This window comes from Purpureocillium takamizusanense, chromosome 6 (assembly GCF_022605165.1).
Source record: "Purpureocillium takamizusanense chromosome 6, complete sequence".
Taxonomy (NCBI): domain Eukaryota; kingdom Fungi; phylum Ascomycota; class Sordariomycetes; order Hypocreales; family Ophiocordycipitaceae; genus Purpureocillium; species Purpureocillium takamizusanense.
This window is the reverse complement of record NC_063073.1, coordinates 265,818-284,055: the sequence shown is the minus strand read 5'-3', so window position 1 is coordinate 284,055 and position 18,238 is coordinate 265,818. Positions and strand designations below refer to the sequence as shown.

The 18,238-nt window shown below is 56.6% G+C and overlaps 6 protein-coding genes across 6 annotated transcripts; 4 read left to right on the top strand and 2 right to left on the bottom strand.

Annotated features, from left to right (window-relative positions):
• Positions 1 to 514: 514 nt before the first annotated feature.
• On the bottom strand, positions 515 to 2,862 carry JDV02_006555 (uncharacterized protein). Its single transcript, XM_047987964.1, has 4 exons — positions 2,666 to 2,862; positions 1,910 to 2,607; positions 601 to 1,859; positions 515 to 575 (listed from the first exon to the last, which is right to left on the bottom strand). The coding sequence occupies exons 1-3, from the start codon at positions 2,667 to 2,669 to the stop codon at positions 1,002 to 1,004; spliced, it is 1,560 nt and encodes a 519-aa protein (XP_047843955.1). The 5' UTR covers positions 2,670 to 2,862; the 3' UTR covers positions 515 to 575; positions 601 to 1,001.
• A 442-nt stretch (positions 2,863 to 3,304) lies between these two features.
• JDV02_006554 (uncharacterized protein) lies at positions 3,305 to 4,469 on the top strand. The gene has a single exon (XM_047987963.1). It carries the CDS (start codon positions 3,419 to 3,421, stop codon positions 4,214 to 4,216), a length of 798 nt encoding a protein of 265 aa, XP_047843954.1. The 5' UTR covers positions 3,305 to 3,418; the 3' UTR covers positions 4,217 to 4,469.
• Positions 4,470 to 5,533: 1,064 nt separating this feature from the next.
• Positions 5,534 to 6,959, top strand: JDV02_006553 (uncharacterized protein). Its single transcript, XM_047987962.1, has 2 exons — positions 5,534 to 6,040; positions 6,101 to 6,959. Exons 1-2 carry the CDS (start codon positions 5,604 to 5,606, stop codon positions 6,684 to 6,686), a joined length of 1,023 nt encoding a protein of 340 aa, XP_047843953.1. The 5' UTR covers positions 5,534 to 5,603; the 3' UTR covers positions 6,687 to 6,959.
• Positions 6,960 to 8,614: 1,655 nt separating this feature from the next.
• On the top strand, positions 8,615 to 9,988 carry JDV02_006552 (uncharacterized protein). The gene is made up of 2 exons (XM_047987961.1): positions 8,615 to 9,042; positions 9,107 to 9,988. Exons 1-2 carry the CDS (start codon positions 8,908 to 8,910, stop codon positions 9,680 to 9,682), a joined length of 711 nt encoding a protein of 236 aa, XP_047843952.1. The 5' UTR covers positions 8,615 to 8,907; the 3' UTR covers positions 9,683 to 9,988.
• A 2,421-nt stretch (positions 9,989 to 12,409) lies between these two features.
• On the top strand, positions 12,410 to 13,645 carry JDV02_006551 (uncharacterized protein). Its single transcript, XM_047987960.1, has one exon. The coding sequence runs from the start codon at positions 12,796 to 12,798 to the stop codon at positions 13,528 to 13,530; it is 735 nt and encodes a 244-aa protein (XP_047843951.1). The 5' UTR covers positions 12,410 to 12,795; the 3' UTR covers positions 13,531 to 13,645.
• Positions 13,499 to 15,973, bottom strand: JEN1 (Carboxylic acid transporter). Its single transcript, XM_047987959.1, has 4 exons — positions 15,592 to 15,973; positions 15,280 to 15,492; positions 14,685 to 14,840; positions 13,499 to 14,613 (listed from the first exon to the last, which is right to left on the bottom strand). The coding sequence occupies exons 1-4, from the start codon at positions 15,775 to 15,777 to the stop codon at positions 13,615 to 13,617; spliced, it is 1,554 nt and encodes a 517-aa protein (XP_047843950.1). The 5' UTR covers positions 15,778 to 15,973; the 3' UTR covers positions 13,499 to 13,614.
• Positions 15,974 to 18,238: the final 2,265 nt, after the last annotated feature.

Here is an 18,238-nt window from a genome sequence, read left to right as displayed (position 1 = left end):
GCACTGACCGCCCGTTTTGGCAAGAATCTAACAGGGACGGGTGAGGCGCAAGGCTGAACCACGACATCCAGGAGTGTAAGCTGTACCGTCTTCCGGCTTGATGTTCACCCGCTTCAAGTGACATGTTCCACCCTGCGTGTCAGGAGGATGGGACCATGCAGAAACATCAGTACCATCGAACACGATTTTTTGAATCAACAGCCACTCGCCGCACCGCAAGAGACATTCCAAACGATCCTATTAGATAGCTCAGCGTTTATCACATCGCCCTGTACGGTATCCCTAACATCGCCTCCTACGCATTGTCGACGGGGGCTCAGATTCTCTCCGCTCCTCCTAACCCCACGCGAGGATCGGCAATGGGCGGCTCGGATTCGATCTGAATGAGCAGGCTTTGTATGTAACCAAGATACCGGAAAACAGGAGTTAATACGATCCTAAAGACTCGTACTGTGGGATAAGTTTCCGTCTTATATATTATTTCAAAGACATGGCGAAGCTGGACAGGGTGCAACCTGTAAGCCCTTTCTTTACTGCCAAATTTTGAGCAACATATGTTGGTTGCTGAAGGAGACCTGAGTTACTCCTAGGTCAAAGTGCATGTTTCAGGCGATATGACATTGGGAATTGGCATGCTTAGGCAGTTCGGATCACCTAGCGGATCTCAAGCGCGGTGCCCTGCATCAACTCACTTGCAGGGAGCGGAACGAACAAGGTCGATGATACCCTTCCAACCACGTGCCGGACCAACAGTGGCGACAGCTGGCCCAGTTGTCTTCTCACTATATTTCATGATACCGTACTGCAATGGCGATGCAATATCGTAAAAATGGCTGCTGCGGCCAGGTGGGAAGCGCCTAGATAGGTTCATATTACGACCTATCATGGCGTGACGATTACTTCCCAACCAACATGCGTCCATTTCGATGCAGCCCACACGTCTCCGCCAGAGAGTGGGAAGATGCCAGGCCATAGGAGGCGACGATAGGTTTAAGACGGGCTTAGGGGCTGGAAACGTAGGGGCCGGCGAGAACCGAGAACTGCCCACCAGCTCCAGCCCACCTGAATGTTTTGTCCTTTACTGCTTTGCCGACGATACGCTCTGCGACGCTCACGTCGTCATCAGAGCCGAGCCCAAGCTGTCCTTCTGAGCCGAAGCCCGTGGAATACGCATGGCCATCTGAGCTGACGAATATAGTATGGTCGGTGCCGCAGGCGGCGTGGATGACCTTGCCGACGTGAGGCACCAGTGTAGGGCGTAGACATATGCGTGGCTTGTTGCGGTCATCACGACGCACGATCGCCTCGTCCTCAAGCTGTTCCGATGTAAAGCTAACACCAAGTTGCCCCCCGTCGATGCGGCCCCATACAAGGCAGTCATTGTTCGCCGCCACAGCCACCGAATGATGAGCGCCCCCAGCAAGAAGTGTGACACCCTTGCCACAGAGACCTGGAATCTTCATGGGAAACGGGAGAAGTGCTTCGTTGCCCCCAGCGGACTTTGCGTCGCCTGCTTGACCAAAGCTGTTGAGGCCCCAGCCCCAGACGTTGTCGCTTTGGTCAACGGCAAAGCAATGATACTCGCCACAGGCGATATACTTGGCGCTTCCCCTACACACCCGAACAATACGAGGAAGAAGGCTCTCCTGATGACGGCCAAAGAGGCGTTGGCCGAACTGGTTCTGATTGCCACGCCCCCAAGCCCAGATATTGCCGCTGGCGTCGAGGGCGAGGGCGTGATTGGCTCCACAGGCGATTTGCACAATGTTCTGGAGGCCACGGATCAGGGTGGGCGTTTCTTGCTTCTTGATCAAGGTGCCGTCAGGTTGGTATCCAAAACCCTCCTTGCCTTCTGGATCCTGCCTAATCATTAGTGGAGGTAGTACAACGAGAAAGAGTGCAGGCATACACGAAACGTGCCCCATCCATAGACGAGTCCAGTGTCTGTCAAAGCGAAGCTGCAACTGTCACCAGCAGCCACGTCCGCAAACTTCGTCCCTGGAGGGAAAACGGTGGAGTTTATTTTGGCGGGAGTCGACTCGTGAGGGTTGAGTTCGCCCTCATCGTCAGACTCTGCGTCAACATCCCGCAAACCGCCATCCCAATCAGTACCGCGCCCGAGGGCATTGTTGTCATTAACACCCCAGGATATAATCTTGTTGTCGACCGTCAACGCAATCGTGTGCATGCCGCCAGGAGCCAAGCGAACGACATGGAACCTGGACGAATCCGAAGGGTCAAGATATGTGTTCGCACGAGGCCTCCGTGCTTCTGTCTGTCTCGGCCCAAGGCCCAGTTCGCCGTTCTCACCGCCACCAAACATGAGAACTGCCAGGACCTCGGTAGGAATTTCGTTGATTGGGCTTCGAGCTGAGATCGGCTCGACACCAGGGTGGCGACCGCCCTTCTGAGTGGTTGTGACTGGCTTCGACGGCTTGCGCGGTGAGCTCACTCTAGATTTCTTTGCTGGCGGCTCATGGTGTTGACTAGTAGCTCCTTCGTGATCGTCGACGGCGCTTCGAGCGCGTTTGTTCTTTGTCGACGCGGTAGAAATCGCAGGCGCGACGGCATTTGAACTCCTTGTAGAGCCGCGAATGTTTGCTGACCCTACAGTGATTCGCGTTAATGATGGAAAGGCAGCATCATAGGATATCGAGAAGCTCACCCATCTTACGGTTTCTCTGCGTTCCGCGTCGTCAATCAATCTCTGGGTTGCTAATGTAGCGGACATTGGCAGCACACGCAGACTCGAGTCGCTCCCAATGCGAGCATCCAGAAACAGCAAAAAGCGGGAATCTGGAGTTGAGGCAGGCACGACGAGCTATCAATCTGAATGCGCAATTGCAGGACAAGAAGTTCGAGGTGGCCGGCGCGTCAATATTGGCCCAGTAACCAGCAGACCCGCGCTAGGTATATAGCTAACCTATTCTACTTTAAGACCCCATTCTATACTAATTTAATATAAATTACGATTATATATATATATATATATTTATAAGAAATATATTGATTAAATAAATAAAGCTTTATTAATATATTAATATTAAAGATATATTATAATAATATATTATAATTAAGATATTAATATTTAGAATATTTATATTATTCTATATTTAAATATTAAAAATAGCTAGCGTAGCATTTAGACGGGCAGCAGATATAGGAAAATATAGAATAGCTTTACGACTAGATAAAATAGGCTCTGCGAATAGCAAATACTCCTTATATAAGTCGGGATTACCTCGGTACCGCCGCTACATGAGAAATGAGAAGCGCGGGGAATCTCTCGTAGCCACATCACTAACGTGCTCGATCGCACGTTAGCGGACTTCGTCTATAATTGGTGACTGAAACGCACCCGACTCAAAGTATCCGAGCATTCACCAGACAGCACAAACCCTTTGACAACTTTTCCGCTATGGCGCCACAGGTTACCAGTTGGGAGGAACTGCTCTGGGTGTCTGAAGAAGTTGACGAGGATACCGGGGACTTCCAATATACCATGTTCGCACTGGTGGAAGACGACATGATATACTACGGCCAGTTGAACAAGCCAAAGGCAGACATCTCATTTCAACATGCTACCGATACTCTTGCTCGGATTCCGGACGAAGAGATTTTCCCCCAATGGTCCCAAGGCCTTAGTTTCACCAAGGCTCCTGAGGTGCTCCCACCAGACGTTTTCATCAAGCGGCCCAGGATCGCGCTGTACGACATCTTTTCGAAGAATAAGGTTGTGCATCTCCTCCGTGGGGGGTTGGCAGAAGAGGCAGAAGCAATGGAAATGCTGGCCAGCCAACCTCACCCAAACATCGTGAGATACCATGGCTGCCATGTGCGACGAGGTTATATCACTGGCCTCGTCCTTGACCGACATCTCCATGATTTGGAGAGCTACCTAAAGAGCGGCCACATCATCCAAGACAAAGAGCTCTTTATCAAATCACTGGAGTCAGCAGTCCATCATCTACATTCGCTTGGCTGGGCTCATAACGACCTCAACCCCACAAACGTCCTCGTGGCAGAAGACAAAAGACCTATTCTGATTGACTTTGGCTCTTCTCGTAGGATCGGGGAGAAGCTGTCCACTAGCCGGGGTACGAAAGGTTGGATCGACGGCGAGATGAAGGACTATACCATGTCAGAGACACGACATGACATTTCGGCCCTGACCAAGATTCGTATGTGGTTGAGTAACCCGACATTTGAGGAATGAGTACCATGCTATACATTTCAAGTTGGCAGCCAGCATAGATGGTGAAGATCGAATTCCAATGCAGAGAACCGCATCTATATATAGCGAGAGTTGAACAGTAAAGCGGATATTCACCTATCTATGCCACACAGGATGTAGGCACGGCCCTTTTTCATTGGCTTGCTTTATGTTCTAGCAAACGGCACCTTGGCTTGGATGGGAGAAGGCTATCTGCCACTAGTAGCCCGACAGCCTGATGACAAAGTGTTCGATGGGAACTACTTCATTCTGCTAAATGAGTGACTGTATCCTCCACACTGCACTGCTATCAATACAAGAAACAAAATATTCTGCTATCTTTGCTACCGCCATCGCAGTCATCTCCAAGTCGACCAAGCCATTGAGGGGGGCGAGCGTCCAGAATGTTAGGCAATGATTCCTTCCTGAAGAAGAGCCGCTTTCAACGTCTCCAGGGTCCGTGCATGTGCTTCTTGGGAGCATACACGTCGCCGCACTTGCAAGAAATGATTCTATCGTTCCCTACCTGGAAGAGCCAACCTGTAGTAACTTTGGCGGGCTCGAACCCGATGATATCTCTACTGTCCATCGTCAAAGTGCTCTGTGGCCCGACCAGGAGCTCAGTATTGGTCCCCTCGCTCAAGCCATCCAAGAGCTGTAGCGCAACCAAGCCTGCGAGGTTGGTCAGGTGCAAGAACTCAGCAGGGTCCTGTGGAAATGCCTGGGGATTCTGGGAGCAGTCGGGCGTACACACGTTTCAAGGTTCGGTAAAGTCTTCAGCGCTGGGCGCGTGATGAAGACCAGGGAGTTCTACAACTGAAAGGGTTTGGACAGAAGCCATTTTCATACTCGAGAGTTAACCTGATCGTAATTGGGAATGGGCACGCCGGCTATGAAGCGCGATAATGATGATGTCCAAAGTTACGTGTTGGAACGCTGTTGAAGAAGATATTTGTACTCCTTTTATATCCGGACGTGTAGCTCGTAACCGATACAGTCCCGGGTAACAGGCAATAGCTATTATTCACTTAATTATTAGAAGAGTAATGTTTGACCGATAATAGTTTCGGGCCCGAATACCTTCTAAGGTACCTATAAGTAGTCACTTCTACACGGTGACTTATCTATAATCAGAAATGTCAAATGGTGACAGGCCGTGGGTACCAACTTATCAGTCAGAGAAATCCAAAGCTCTGTCCTGCATCAAAGCGGGTTTGCATGAGGGGTTGCTGCCTGGTTTAATCCCAGCATGTTTGTTGCATCTGTTGTTGGTCAGGCAATCGTGACTTCCCCGCTCGCCAGAACTGCGACCCTCCACCACAGCAGACAACGACTCTTCACGCTGTACCCTCCACCGTTGGCACGACACGAGAAAACTACACCTTCGATAATGACCCAGGCTTCTTGGGCCCAAGAGGCAACCGACCGCTTCTTCAGCGGCCGCAAATCACCAACTCAGAAGCAATGTGACGAAGTTGCACAATCCGTCTCCGGCGCATCGACGGTTAGCCCCGTGGAGAGCCCAGGCTCAATGAGCTACACCGTCGTCTGCAAAGGCTGCCCTGGGCCACAAGATCTCGTTGTATCCTTCAGAGAACCAGGTGCCGCACTCGACGAGGGGATCGTGAAGTTGGCCAAGGAGATACATGGCGACCTTGTGCCGGAGTCGACCTGTCACGGCAATTTGGAGGGGGCTGATCCGCCGCTATTCATCTACTCCATGCCCTATCTGCGAGGCTCCCCCTGCATTGAAGTTCTGTCCTTTGAGGTAGAAATGGATCCCGGCGACGAAGCCAAGCATAGAGTCTTTGTCAAGCACCTGGCTCGGTAAACCCCCATATTAAACCGAGAACCATTCAGAAAGCCAGATTGCTCATATCTTCCAAGGTACTTTGCACGATGTTGGTCCAGCTCTCGATCGGTGCACCGCCGACCCCAGGCCAACCAACAAGAAGAAATCTGTAAACGGCTCTCTCGACTGGCGGAAGAACCACTGTCGTCTATTCTGCCGAACGCGACGCTGCCCAAACTCATTGAGGGTCTTCCCTCCCTCTTCAGCCGAGACTATCCACAAGTGCTCACGCACGGCGACTTCTCCGTAACGAACATTCTAGTCGACAGGGACCAATTCGAAATAACAGGCATCGTCGATTGGTCTCTAGCGGCGTTCAAGCCCTTCGGAATGGATTTGGACATCCTTTTTTTAACTACGGGGTTTATGACCAGAGACGGCTGGCATGACTATGCATGTAAGGCGCGGCTGCAACACACCTTTTGGCAGGAGTTCTGGGTCGTCTCCGGGATCGAAGGGGACGAACTTCGGAGCAGAATACGGGGTCTGGCTGAAGCTGCTGGCCGGATTGGCGCAATTCTCCGATTAGCATTCCGACGTAACGACGATGGGTCACCATCTGAGGAGGTCTTGCGATCAGAGAGTAGGATGAAACAGCTGAGGGCATGGTTCGGCGAATAAGCGGCGGCAAGACTTGCCTGAGGCAGGACGGGACGGGATTGGGGAATGCACGTCACCCCGAACAGTGGGCTGCAAGGTTGAAGTCGCTGGAGACTACGGAGCGCGGTCCGGGCCGCTCGTGTCTGAATCCTCGCGGTCGGAGTCGTGGGATCGTGCGGCCCTAACGGCGTCGATATCCTTGCGCGGAGGAAGGCTAGTAAACATGGTGCTGAAACGATCGTCGTCGATGCTAGCGACGCTCACGGAGCTGCAGCAGCACCGGATGACGTATCCCCGAGTGCCTCCATTTCCCGTGTCACCATGAAATCTGGCACTTTTTGGGCCGCCTCTATCGGCGTCACAACGGCGAAAGATGAGCTTGTGACAAGTGCGGAGCCTTGAACCTGGACCTCTGGCGCTGGAAGCCAGGCAGCGCTATAGCTGACTTCCAGTGCAGGTGGTCATCAATGGCAGTGGCTATGGCAGTGGAATGAAGTGGCGCAGCCGTGGAAGGTGAGGTCCCCTCCACAAGCGGGGCGTTTTTCGAGGGCTCTCGCTCGAGGCCGTTCCTGGTGTCTCTCGAGCCAACCTTCACGTACAAAGTAGCAGCTATTTTTAACCCTCCTTAGGCCGCAGAAGCCACGGTAGGTACTCGTCACATCTGCACTGCCATCTCCGGCATGCCCTGGGGATGCCGTCGATGCATCGCACCGCATCGGCTCCGCCCGCTCGCGTGACGACCTACCTGCCGGGCTACGTGGACCCTTACGGAGCCTCATATCGCCGCCGGATCTGACGCTCGCTCGTAGGACAAGGCAAGGAGAACGCAGCTCTGGCCGTCGGCACACGCGTCGGATCGGACTTGAGATGACGACGCCGAGTGGCTGGCAGCCATGCGCATGGCACAGCTGACACGTCTCCGGCCCCGCATCCCAATCACCTCATCACGGCTTCCGACTGGGTGTCTGTCGCGGCGTCAGGCAGACATCTCCTGGGAGAATGGGACGACTGCCATATCCTGTAATGAATCAATGTGCCGCTCACCTCCCCACCGCGTCTGCTCTCTTTTTGCCTCTTTTGGCACACGTTTCGCAGCCTAGGACTCGGTCAGACGGCGCATCCGAGCTACGTCTCTTTGACCGGGGCAGAAAATTACCCGACTGGGCCAGGCATACCCCGCCGCCACTGGCATCGATGCGAGCCGGCGGGGGTTAGGAGGCGGACATTGCTGGCGATGTTTACGGTGAAACCACCGGGTCCCGCACATTCGTGATGCCGTCAAAGGTGAGAAGGGTCCCTGCAGCAAGCAGACGCACGCACGCCAAGCCCGCTGGGGATGGGCCATGGCGATGCGGACGGCGATGCGAATGGCGATGGCGGGGCGGGGGGGGGGATGAGGGAGGGAGGGGTCTTGACCATGGAAGAAGACGATGGATGCACAATGGAATGCATGGAGACCCCGAAGCGCCTCGCCAGGTGCCTCGCCTGCCAGACCGGGGGTTGCCGCCCACGCTTACTGGCTGGAGGGCAACCTAGAGGGTCTTGAGGGTGCTGCGCCGGCTGCCTTTACAGTGGGTTGGGTTGCTTCGCCACGATTCCATTGATTGAGTCGGGGCACCCCTGGCCCTGGGGAGCGGACCCTGACCGCCAGCACAGCGGAACGCCAGGCCCCTCCACAGACCCTCCAATGGGTGCGCCAGCGCTGCATCGCATCGCACGTCACTTGCCCCCATGCCACCCTTACCATCCATCCATCCATCCGTCCCACCTTCACCACGCCCCCCGTCATCATGGGGTTCGCCGTGGCACCACGAGTGCGGCCACGCCAGCGCCTGGTGCGAGCGTGGCTTTTCGGGTGCCACCTGCTACTCACCAGGTATGGCGATTGGCAGGCACCGTGTTCAGCTTGAAGAGGGGGAGCTTCCATACTTGCAGGGGGGTGTTGGCTGCCTCTGGCTCCTCTCCGTTTCACTTATTAACTAGCAAGCCTCCAGCCTCGTCGGCGCTTTGTGTCTCCTCGGCTTTGCCATCTCCTCGACACCAAACACAGTAGCAACTGCTAGTGGCAGCTCGCTCAACCTACCGAAATACGAAGTGCCCATCCGCACATAAATACCGCTCGGTCAGCCCTTGGCTCGTTCCGCGCGCCGTCCTTTCTGTCGCCATCACCCGCCCACCTACGGACTGACTGCCTCACCCCGCCATCGCTTCCCCCGCGAACAAGAACAAGCTCCCCGTCTCAATGTCCGCCAACGACTACTACGGAGGCGGCGGCCCGCCCCAACAGCCCGGCTACGGCGGCCAGCAGGGCTACGGCGGTCAACCGCAACAGTACGGCCAGCAGCAGCAGGGCTACGGCAGCGGCTACCCGCAACAGGTGAGCCATATCCCCCCCCCCCTCCGTTTCCCCTCACCTCTGCTGACGGCGCCACCACCTGCAGCAGCAATACTCGCAGCAGTCCCACTCGCCATACCCCCAGCAGGACGCCCCCTACGGCCAGCCGCCACACCAGCAGGGCGGCAGCTACCAACAGCAGCCCACGTACGCCCAGGGGCAGCAGCCCGGCTACGACAACCGCGGACACTCGCCGCAGCCCTCGTATCACCAGCAGCAGCCGCAATACGGCGGCCAACAACAGCAGCACGGCGGCGGCGGTGGCTACGGTGGTCAGCCCCAGTACGGCGGCGGCGCGGCTTCCTCGTATGCGGGCGGCCCTCCCGGCCAGCAGCAGTACCCCGGCGGTCCCGGCGGTCCCGGCGGCCCTGCTGGGCCTGGTGGGCCTGGTGGGCCTGAGGGCGAGCGCGGCCTCGGCGCCACCCTCGTGGGCGGCGGCGCGGCCGGCTGGGCGGCGCACAAGGCCGGCGGCGGCATGCTCGGTACCATTGCGGCCGTGGGTGCTGGTGCCGTGGGCGCCAACGTCCTGGAGCACGCCTTCAAGAAGAAGCACAAGAAGCACAAGATGAAGAAGCACGGCAGCCGCGGCATGAGCAGCAGCAGCAGCAGCGACTCGGACTAAAGGAGGGAAGGATGCAGAGGGGCGGTGTAAACTGCTGCTTTTGTTATGGGTGCCTACGTCGGATGATCCTCAGACGATGAAGTTTTTGTCGCAGGGCGGGAGTCAGTGTGGGCGGTATCATGGTTGACTATGCCCGTGTAAGATTCACGACGGCAACGGATTTGCAGATTGACTTTTTATTTTATTTTGGGAGGATTAATGTATCCTGATGATGGATCAGGAGGCATATATACACCACTGCGCATGTCGCATATATATAAATATGACACCCACGAGCGTTGTTGCGCTGGTCGATTGATGAATCCGATTACGAATTTCGTTACTCTTTGTCTCGCAGCTTGCAGTGATGGTTCGTTTCTCGTGCGCTTTAGACGAGCGGCGAGCGGCGGCTGCTCTCTTTATTCCTCGTCGAGCACCGTCTGTCTCCACCGGCTCGACCAGATCAACAACATCCCTCCAGCGTGATGCCCCACGGCAGGCGGCGTTGCGCGTCGACATTGACAACAGACTCTAGAAGAGGGTAGAGCCTCAACGAGGTAGGCCAATTCTTCTCTCCCCCTCACTCTTAGTACATGGCGCTCATGCCGAAATGGGGGCACGCACGTATAGTAAGTAGCAAGGTGGCCAGGCAGGCAGGTAGCGACGTGATTTGATTACTTAGTAGTACGTACATAATATACGTAGTATACTGCACCTAGGCACACCCTGCGTCAGATAAGGTCGTAGCGGTACTACTCTCGGGAGCATGCCGTCTGCCGCCGAGGCAGTGGCAGGTGCGAGGCAGGTAGGGTAGCATTTTTCTTGGTTCTCGAAACGAATGAACCCGTCGTCGGCGAATGCCGCAGCCGGCGGAGAGGGAAAACAGGGGACGGATCGCCGCCCACCGAATGCCTTATTACGTAGGTATGTGACGTTGACACTGCACGGTCTACGGCAAACAACCCTGACCGGATACCAACTTACAAACATTACAATATATATGACAATTAACGACTACTACTACTTCGCAACCGCCATGACATACTTCCGTAGCAGGTCCGTAAGTGGCAGGTGACAGGCATGTCTTGCTCCCGCTCCCGTCACCGGCGCCGAACCCCCCCAGGCGGGGCGGGGCGGTGGTCCCCGTGCTGAAGAGAGCGTGAATCACTCGCTCGCAGTGGCTGCCGCACACGTAGGTACAAGGCAGGTGGTGTGCTAATGGATAGCCGGGAGTGAGTTGCGATGATGAGTGAACATTCGTGCGTGCCGCGCGCGGGCCGGACAAACGCCACAACCAATCCCATATGTGTGCATCACCACCACGTTGCCGGCAACAAAACGTACCTTTATATGTAAGAAGAAAAGCACGGGCACTTGACTAATAGAAAAAACGATATGTAGCATCACATGGGTACAATGAACTGTAGCAAGCCCGTGCGTGGCCTCGTCGTGTTGACAGATCATCTTTTTCGATTATGTTGATGCCACGGTTACGACACCCTCGGTAGTCGACTCGGTAACTACGCAGTACTACACGCAGTAGTCCATCGAGCACGTCTTCAAGGGAAGAGCCTACTACTAACTAACATACGGAGTAACATACTACATAGTACGCAGAAGACAAAGGCGGGCTGGGCCCAGACCCCCCCAGACGTCCCGCTCGCCGCGCCGTTGAGGGGGAGCCGAACTCGGGAGATCTCCGTCAAGGGTTCAGTCAGTCCCCTCCACCAAGCCGACGGGACAGGACATCATCTACCCTCCGGCCCCCCCCCCCAGCGTGTCCATCACTTTGTAGTTGTCACTTGTCTGTCGCCGCGACGTCCTACAGTAACTAAAGTAGTTAGTTAATAGCCCCTCCTCATCAGACGAACTAATAAGACGCTGCGGGCGGCGGAACCGCCCTCACCCCCCGCCCTCGGCGGCAGAATCCCGCGTCACAGAAAAAGATGCTACATACTAGCTCGGCAGCTGTCGTCTGGTCTTTATTAAGCATGTATGCAAGCACCAAGTCACTGCCGGTATATGGTAATACTGTACTAGTGGTAGTTAATATTTCCTACGTATGACGTCCCTGCGCAACCCCTCACCTCACCCCCGGAACCCCCCGGCCAGGCTCGAAACCACGCCATTGCGCCTCGTCGGGGCCCGCTGCCCAAAGATTGAAGGGGGCCAGGACCTATCTTCTTCGTTCCCCGCCTGCCTGCCGCTCCTCGCCGGCGCAGCATCGAATTGTCAGTACGTACTATGTCTTGTGACAACTGCGCTCATGTGTTACATCCGCCCGCTTCTTCCCCCTCCACTGTTCCTGTTCTCCCCCCCCCCCTTGCACGTTCCAACGCTCGGTGCCGAAAGAGTTCTAGGCTTAACTGACGTTGTTATAGTATTAGCCCTACTAGTAATAATAGTATCGGTTGTTCGAGCCCAACGCTCCGAAATGCCATCTCGTTCTGCACCGCCTGCCGCCGTTGCCGTTGCTCAACAGCAACCAACCCCCCCCCCCCACTTACCTGGCGCTTATTAGCGTAATAATGATATCGCGTCTCGCGGGCTCAAGTTTGGGGAGAAACGCACAGCGATGGAGACAATGAAACCACGCTCAACGCCCATCAGCTCACCATCGCGCTACTATGTATCGTGTGAACTGGGGGGGGGGGGGGGGGGGAGATAAGAAAAACAACGGAAATGAGCACGGATCCCACGGGAAACTTTTCTCACCGCTATGCATATTTGCAACATGCCACGTTCTGCGTTCTTTTATCCCACTCGTTGTCGTCGTGGGTCTCTAGCTGGCGCCGCTGTGAGCCTGGCCCTAGAGAGTAAAGATTTCTGTTTCTCTTGCTCTGCGACATGTATGCTGCGTCAACGTCGGTTGTGTGTGTGTGTGAATATCACCTTTTGTGTGACTGTGTATATATATATCCCCAAGTTCTGGCCCGACTTGCCAAACATCTCCAACAGTGTTCCTCCAAGCTTTCTCGCAGCTCCAAGCAAAACCAACTCTCAAGTCAACCATCCTTGAGATCAACAACACTACGCCAAGTCAAGACTACTTCACATCTCACTCCTTTGACCTCAAGGCAAACACACATCTCTTTCAACTCCCCTTGCAAGAACAACAATCTCAAGCCTCCACAATGAAACTCATGACCACCCTCGTCGCCGTGTGCCTCGCCGCACCTTCCACCGTCCTCGCCCTCGCCGGCCAGTCGTGGAAATTCGAAAAGGCCCCCCGCGACGGCCTCGACGACGTCACCTTCCCCATCAACATGAAGAACGCACCCCACAAGAATGGCTTCTACTTCGCCCAGTCCTTCTGGGTCTCCGGCCTCAAGCATTCATGCTACATAGGGATACAGCCCCGCTACAACTCCAAGGGCAAGACCATCGTCCACGGCACCTTTTCCTCCTTTCAGGGCGGCACGACCAGTCGGCATCCCAAGTGCAGTAACGGCGCCGACGGCAAGGCTGGCGTCTCCTGCTCCGTCGACATCGAGGGCGACTACAGCCACACCTATAACGTAACCGTCGAAAAGTCGGGCGAGCGGACGTGGAAGGGGACGCTGGTGGATACCGTCACTGGCACGGCGACCACTATCGGTGAGTGGACGCTGCCTGCTGGGTCGGGAAAGATTAAGAGCCAGCAAGCAGGCTTTATCGAGTACTTTCCCTGGAACGCCCACCGCCATGAGCCCTGCGACTCTCTGCCCAAGACGGAGGTAACTTTCTTCAGCCCGACGTCTAAGACGAGAGGTGCCAGTGGTGGAAGCATTCCCAGGACTTACGAATACGGTGGTCACTGCGTTGGCAAGGTAAACTACTCTGCGAAAAAGGTGTCATCGGGCTGGAACATCAAGCTCGGCTTTAAGTAAAGCGTCGACGTGAGTCTCGAGTTCGAGAAACTACAAGTTTTAATTCGTCCCTTATCCTAGTTTCAATTGATTTGCTGCTTCAGCCTAAATTTGCCTCGAGCCGCGCTTCTCCTCGTCCTGCTCAATTTCGCGCGCCTTTTCGTTGGGGTCGTAATAGTGGTCATCGCGCACGCCCGTCGTGTTCTCGATGGCGTCGGCACCAACGGCAGCCTTTGCGTCGAGGTCGTGTGCCACGTCGAACTTGCGGTTGAGGTGCTCCGGGCCGACCAGGGTGAGGATGATGACGTAGACGTAGACACAGGCCATGAAGATGCAGATGACCTTGCCGTACTCGTAGCGCTTGACACCCTCCTCGGTGGGAGGCAGCGGGAAGCGCTCGCCAATGCGGGCCTCGATGGTCGACGACGCGGACGACACGAGATTGCCGAGCTGGTACGCAGTGCCGACGACAAATGTGCGGAACGCGCCGGGCGACAGCTCCATGAGGTGAATTGGGATGACACCCCAGGCGCCCTGCACGCAAAACTGCTGAAAGAAGGCGGGCGCCATGATGGCAGGTGTCGTGACAAAGCTGTAGGGATACAGCAGCGCACCGCCGACGATGCAGCATATGATGATGCTAAAGCGACGGCCAATCGACTGGCTCGAGAAACCGATGACGGTGCCGCCAGTCATGGCGCCGAGGTTGGAGACGACCTGCGTCACGGTGACCTGGGTGGCGCTGAAGCCGAGCTGGTTTTCGAGCATCGTCGGGTACAGATCCTGGCTGCCGTGGCTCATGAAATTGAAGCCCGCCATAAGAAGGACCAGGTAGGTGAGAAGTAGCCAGTGGCGCACGAGCGCCACCTTGCCCTCACTGAGGAAGACGGAGCTGGCTGACTTAGTACCGGCCGCAACGACGCCGGCCTCGGCGCGAAGGCGCTGACGCTCCCGAAAGTTGTTTGTCTCGGGGAGGAAGAGACGCCAGATGATGAAGATGACTGGAGGGCAGGCACCGAACCAGTACAGGGGCCGCCAGTCATGCGACGTGGTGTTGACGAGGCCGCGCGCAAATGCAGCGCAAAGGAGATACCCAAAGGCGTACTAAGATGTGCGTGTCAGTTCATCATCACCCCTCTTTATTATCGATGGTGACTGTGACTGAGGCGACTTACACCCTGCTGCAAGATGCCACTCATGAGACCTCGCGCCTCCTCGGGCAGGTCCTCCAGAGCCGTCGCGGCGGCATTGCCGTACAGGCCGCCCATGGCGATGCCAAATAGCGCGCGGCAGGCAAGAAATTGCGAATATGTCTGGCAGAAGCCGGTTCCCTGTTGCGCGCGCCATTCCATCAGCATCATAAAAGTAGGTGCGAGCTGCACAATCGTGCCGCCGCCAAGGCCCCAGCGCAGCCGCATGCAACCCCTGCTTTGGCCAAGACGGGAGGCCCCGCCAGGCGTGTAGATCGTCGCCAAGCCATCGCCAGTCGACCTTGGGACACGTCCCTTCACGTGTCGCCGTTGCAATTGTCTCGCATCACTCGTGGTCGTGCCGGATTGGCGCGACGCGAGCACGACGGGGAAGGACCCAAAGGCTGCCCCCGTCCGCCCGGGCGACGTTTCGTCATGTCCGACGAAGAGGCTTGACGCCGCACCAAGTCGATCGACGGTGGCGTGCGCCCCCACGCGAAAACAGGACCCGACCGAAAGACAATTGGGCAGACAATTTTCATGGCGGCACACACGGGGTCAGGAGTTGGGCAGGACTCACCAGCTCCAGCGCGACAAAGAGCGCATTGTTGACAATGAAGGGCCACTTGCGGCCATAGCGATCGGCGGCGACACCAAAGAGAATGGAGCCGACGGAGCGGAACATGAGGACGAGGGTGATGCCCCAAGTGATGTCCGTCTTGGACCTGTCAAACGTCTTGGCCAGGCCGCTCACGGTAAGGGAGACGGTGAAGAAGTCGAAGGCGTCCCATGTCTGTTGCAATCGAGGTCAGCACTGCTGCAGCGAATGGGCAGACGGGACGAAACGGGATTGACAGGGGACGAGACGAGACGAGACGCAGATAGAACTCACCCAGGCCCAGAAAGCGAGGCAGAAAAAGGCCCACTGCTGGCGGTTGAGCATGCGGACCAACTTCCACGGGTTCGGCACCGACAGCATGGGCGGCTTCAATGACGAGATGCGCGTCGCCGCGTAGCGGCTGGCCGACATGCCCTCGTGCGGCGCCGCGCCGCGCTCCAAAGTGCCGGGGTAGCCCATTGTGAGGCCGTAATGAGGGGGCGGAGGGGAGCGCGCGCGCGTGTTGGAGGATTGTCGCCTCGAATGAGCGAGGTTGAGGTGGAAGTTGGAAAAGCGAAACCTGGGAAAGGCAACTGCAGAGAGGGTGCGTCACACGTCAAGGCGGTGCTGGCGTAACTTGGTAGTAGCCCTAGGGAAGGAGATGCGAGGGAAGGAGCGTCCAAGCGAAGGGGCGGCGGGCTCTCGCACGGGCTGGGGAGAGGAGGGGCAGGCGCAACTTGATATACCTGGGCAACACCTTCCCTTATGTACGAACGACCTCAGGTAAGGCGAGGTAGGAGAGATGAGAGCAAGGCCCTAACTAAGTTACTACCTAAGCTGAGGTACTAATAAATCGGGGTCACGCTCATGGCTGACACCTTGGGGCTTTTTTGTTTCGTGTCCGCCGCCGCATCGGGAGCTTCCTGCGGGCGCTGGGGCGCGCCCATGGAAGGCAGTCCTTCCTTGGAACATCCATCCATCCCATCCCGTCCCATTCATGCACTCGGGGCCCCACGAATAGGTACGTACACACGCTCCTTGGGCGGGCAGAAGCAGCAGCTCCCTTGTCGCGGTCCATCCACTCGCTAAGTTAGATTCCTCCAGCCGGGATGTCGGGCTACAGGCACTTACTGGGGCTAAAAGCCATGTCCGTCGCGCATGTACGAAGTAAACCATGCGCCGCCACGGCAGGCAAAGCGACTGACTCTAGTCTCCTCCTGCTCCTCCTCCACCAACCCTCCCTCCCTCGCCTCGAACGGTCTGCGTTCCTCGCACGAAGTAAATAACAGTGTGCCACGTACAAGCAATATCCTGCGTCCCTCGGCGCTCCTCGGCGACATGGCCGCCCGTTCGTCACAGCTGTCCACCATGCGCGATGCATCGCCCGTACGTTCTTTAACCGCAGCCATACATACACGCAGACGCATTGAGCAGCCCGGACGAGGCACAGCTGCTCGGCGCCGTTTGCACCGGCATGATCCCTGCCATGGTCACGCTCGCCTCCCACCTTGAGATCCACGGACGGACACCCCGCAAGAACATGATGCAAACTGGAGCTTCTTCCCCAAACCCACCCTCCCCTCCCGAGTCTTTGCCCCCCGGCCACCCCCGGCCCCCCTCCCCCAGGTCCCGGGGGTTATTTCCGCCAGTAGCAGATCGTCCAAAGAAGGCCTGTGACGCAAACGACGATCGCGAGTCACGCGGAGGCAGGCTCTGACTGCTGATAGCCACCGAGGCAAGTTGTCGCCATCATGCCTCCTCACCGAAAAAGGCACAAACGCACGCACGGGAGCCTTCTGATTACCAGGAGGCATTCATTGAATGTTGGCTTATCCACGGCTCCGCGGCACTTGAGCCGTGGCGGCTTACTGACGAATCTGGCCCGGCACCGACGGTGGGCCGGTGCGTGGGACCCTCTCTGGTCTGGAGTCTGGGGGAGCCACCTCGGCCGCGACGCAAATCATACCCACCTGGGTAGTCGCGAGCCAAGATGGTGGATGCATGTAAGACGCAGTGATGGCAGTGTGCCGCGTTGGGTTGGTGGGCGCGCCTGGCCAGACTGGGCTTGTACGAAGCCGCCTGGCGCGCCAAACAGGTGAATGATGACGCCCAGGCACTGGATCCCTTCCTCTGCGTCTCCACGGTCATAAGGTTCAAGGTAGCTGGTCCTGTGTGTTTACTTGAATCAGCTACCTACGCTAACGGCGGGTCCATCTCACGCAGATTGTCGTCGCCTTGGAACCTATGACTGATGCGAGTTTGTCAACCGGATGTTGACTGCTCATCCCGCGCGACCAAGAATGAGCCAGGCGGACGTCAGATCTGGGCCCCGGCCATTGACGCCACCTCTGCGCAGCGGAGATGGACGGCCCTGGAGATGGAATGGCACATTACACACACAGGGCTTCAGAGAGCCCTCCGACCAGGTGAACGACGGGGAAGCTGCCTGCCTGCCAAACGCCCAGAACCCCGTAAATGTGACATATCTGCGGCTACTGTTTGGGTGAGAAGTAGTACGGTCAAGTACTGAGTGCAAGCCGTGGTGTCTTGCGCCATGTGGCATGACGCCATGTCCCATTCATGCCTTCGCCAAGCATGGCGCGGGACGTTGGGCAAAGGATTCATTCCCCTTCCCGGGTCTTCACTCTTTCCACCTTGTCCCGCGCCTTGGCAGCGTCTGACTGCCGGCGTGTTGGCTCAAACATGGCGATCCTTGCCTCGTCCCAGGCTGCATCACGAGGATGACCCGGAAGAGGCGTCGGGGGACACGCACAACACTGGGCTGCCGGATTACCTTTTTCTTTTTCTCCGCGACTTCGCCATGTTGACAGGATGCGCTACGATTCATCAACGCCCCCGAGGACTAGGCTTCATCCCGGGAAACCCAAACATGAGCGCGTCGTGACGATAAGCCTACACACAAGCTTGTTCGCTCAGGTCC

Excerpts from the sequence above, each read along its gene's own strand:
- JDV02_006555 (XM_047987964.1), bottom strand. Across the intron at positions 1,860-1,909 it reads ATGGATGGGGCACGTTTCGT|GATCCAGAAGGCAAGGAGGG; the intron begins GTATGCCTGCAC and ends ATGATTAGGCAG.
- JDV02_006554 (XM_047987963.1), top strand. The coding sequence starts at position 3,419 with ATGGCGCCACAGGTTACCAGTTGGGAGGAACTGCTCTGGGTGTCTGAA.
- JDV02_006553 (XM_047987962.1), top strand. The coding sequence starts at position 5,604 with ATGACCCAGGCTTCTTGGGCCCAAGAGGCAACCGACCGCTTCTTCAGC. Across the intron at positions 6,041-6,100 it reads TTTGTCAAGCACCTGGCTCG|GTACTTTGCACGATGTTGGT; the intron begins GTAAACCCCCAT and ends ATATCTTCCAAG.
- JDV02_006552 (XM_047987961.1), top strand. The coding sequence starts at position 8,908 with ATGTCCGCCAACGACTACTACGGAGGCGGCGGCCCGCCCCAACAGCCC. Across the intron at positions 9,043-9,106 it reads GCAGCGGCTACCCGCAACAG|CAGCAATACTCGCAGCAGTC; the intron begins GTGAGCCATATC and ends CACCACCTGCAG.
- JDV02_006551 (XM_047987960.1), top strand. The coding sequence starts at position 12,796 with ATGAAACTCATGACCACCCTCGTCGCCGTGTGCCTCGCCGCACCTTCC.
- JEN1 (XM_047987959.1), bottom strand. The coding sequence starts at position 15,777 with ATGGGCTACCCCGGCACTTTGGAGCGCGGCGCGGCGCCGCACGAGGGC. Across the intron at positions 14,841-15,279 it reads TCTTTGTCGCGCTGGAGCTG|GGAACCGGCTTCTGCCAGAC; the intron begins GTGAGTCCTGCC and ends CGCGCGCAACAG. Across the intron at positions 14,614-14,684 it reads GTGGCATCTTGCAGCAGGGT|TACGCCTTTGGGTATCTCCT; the intron begins GTAAGTCGCCTC and ends CGCACATCTTAG.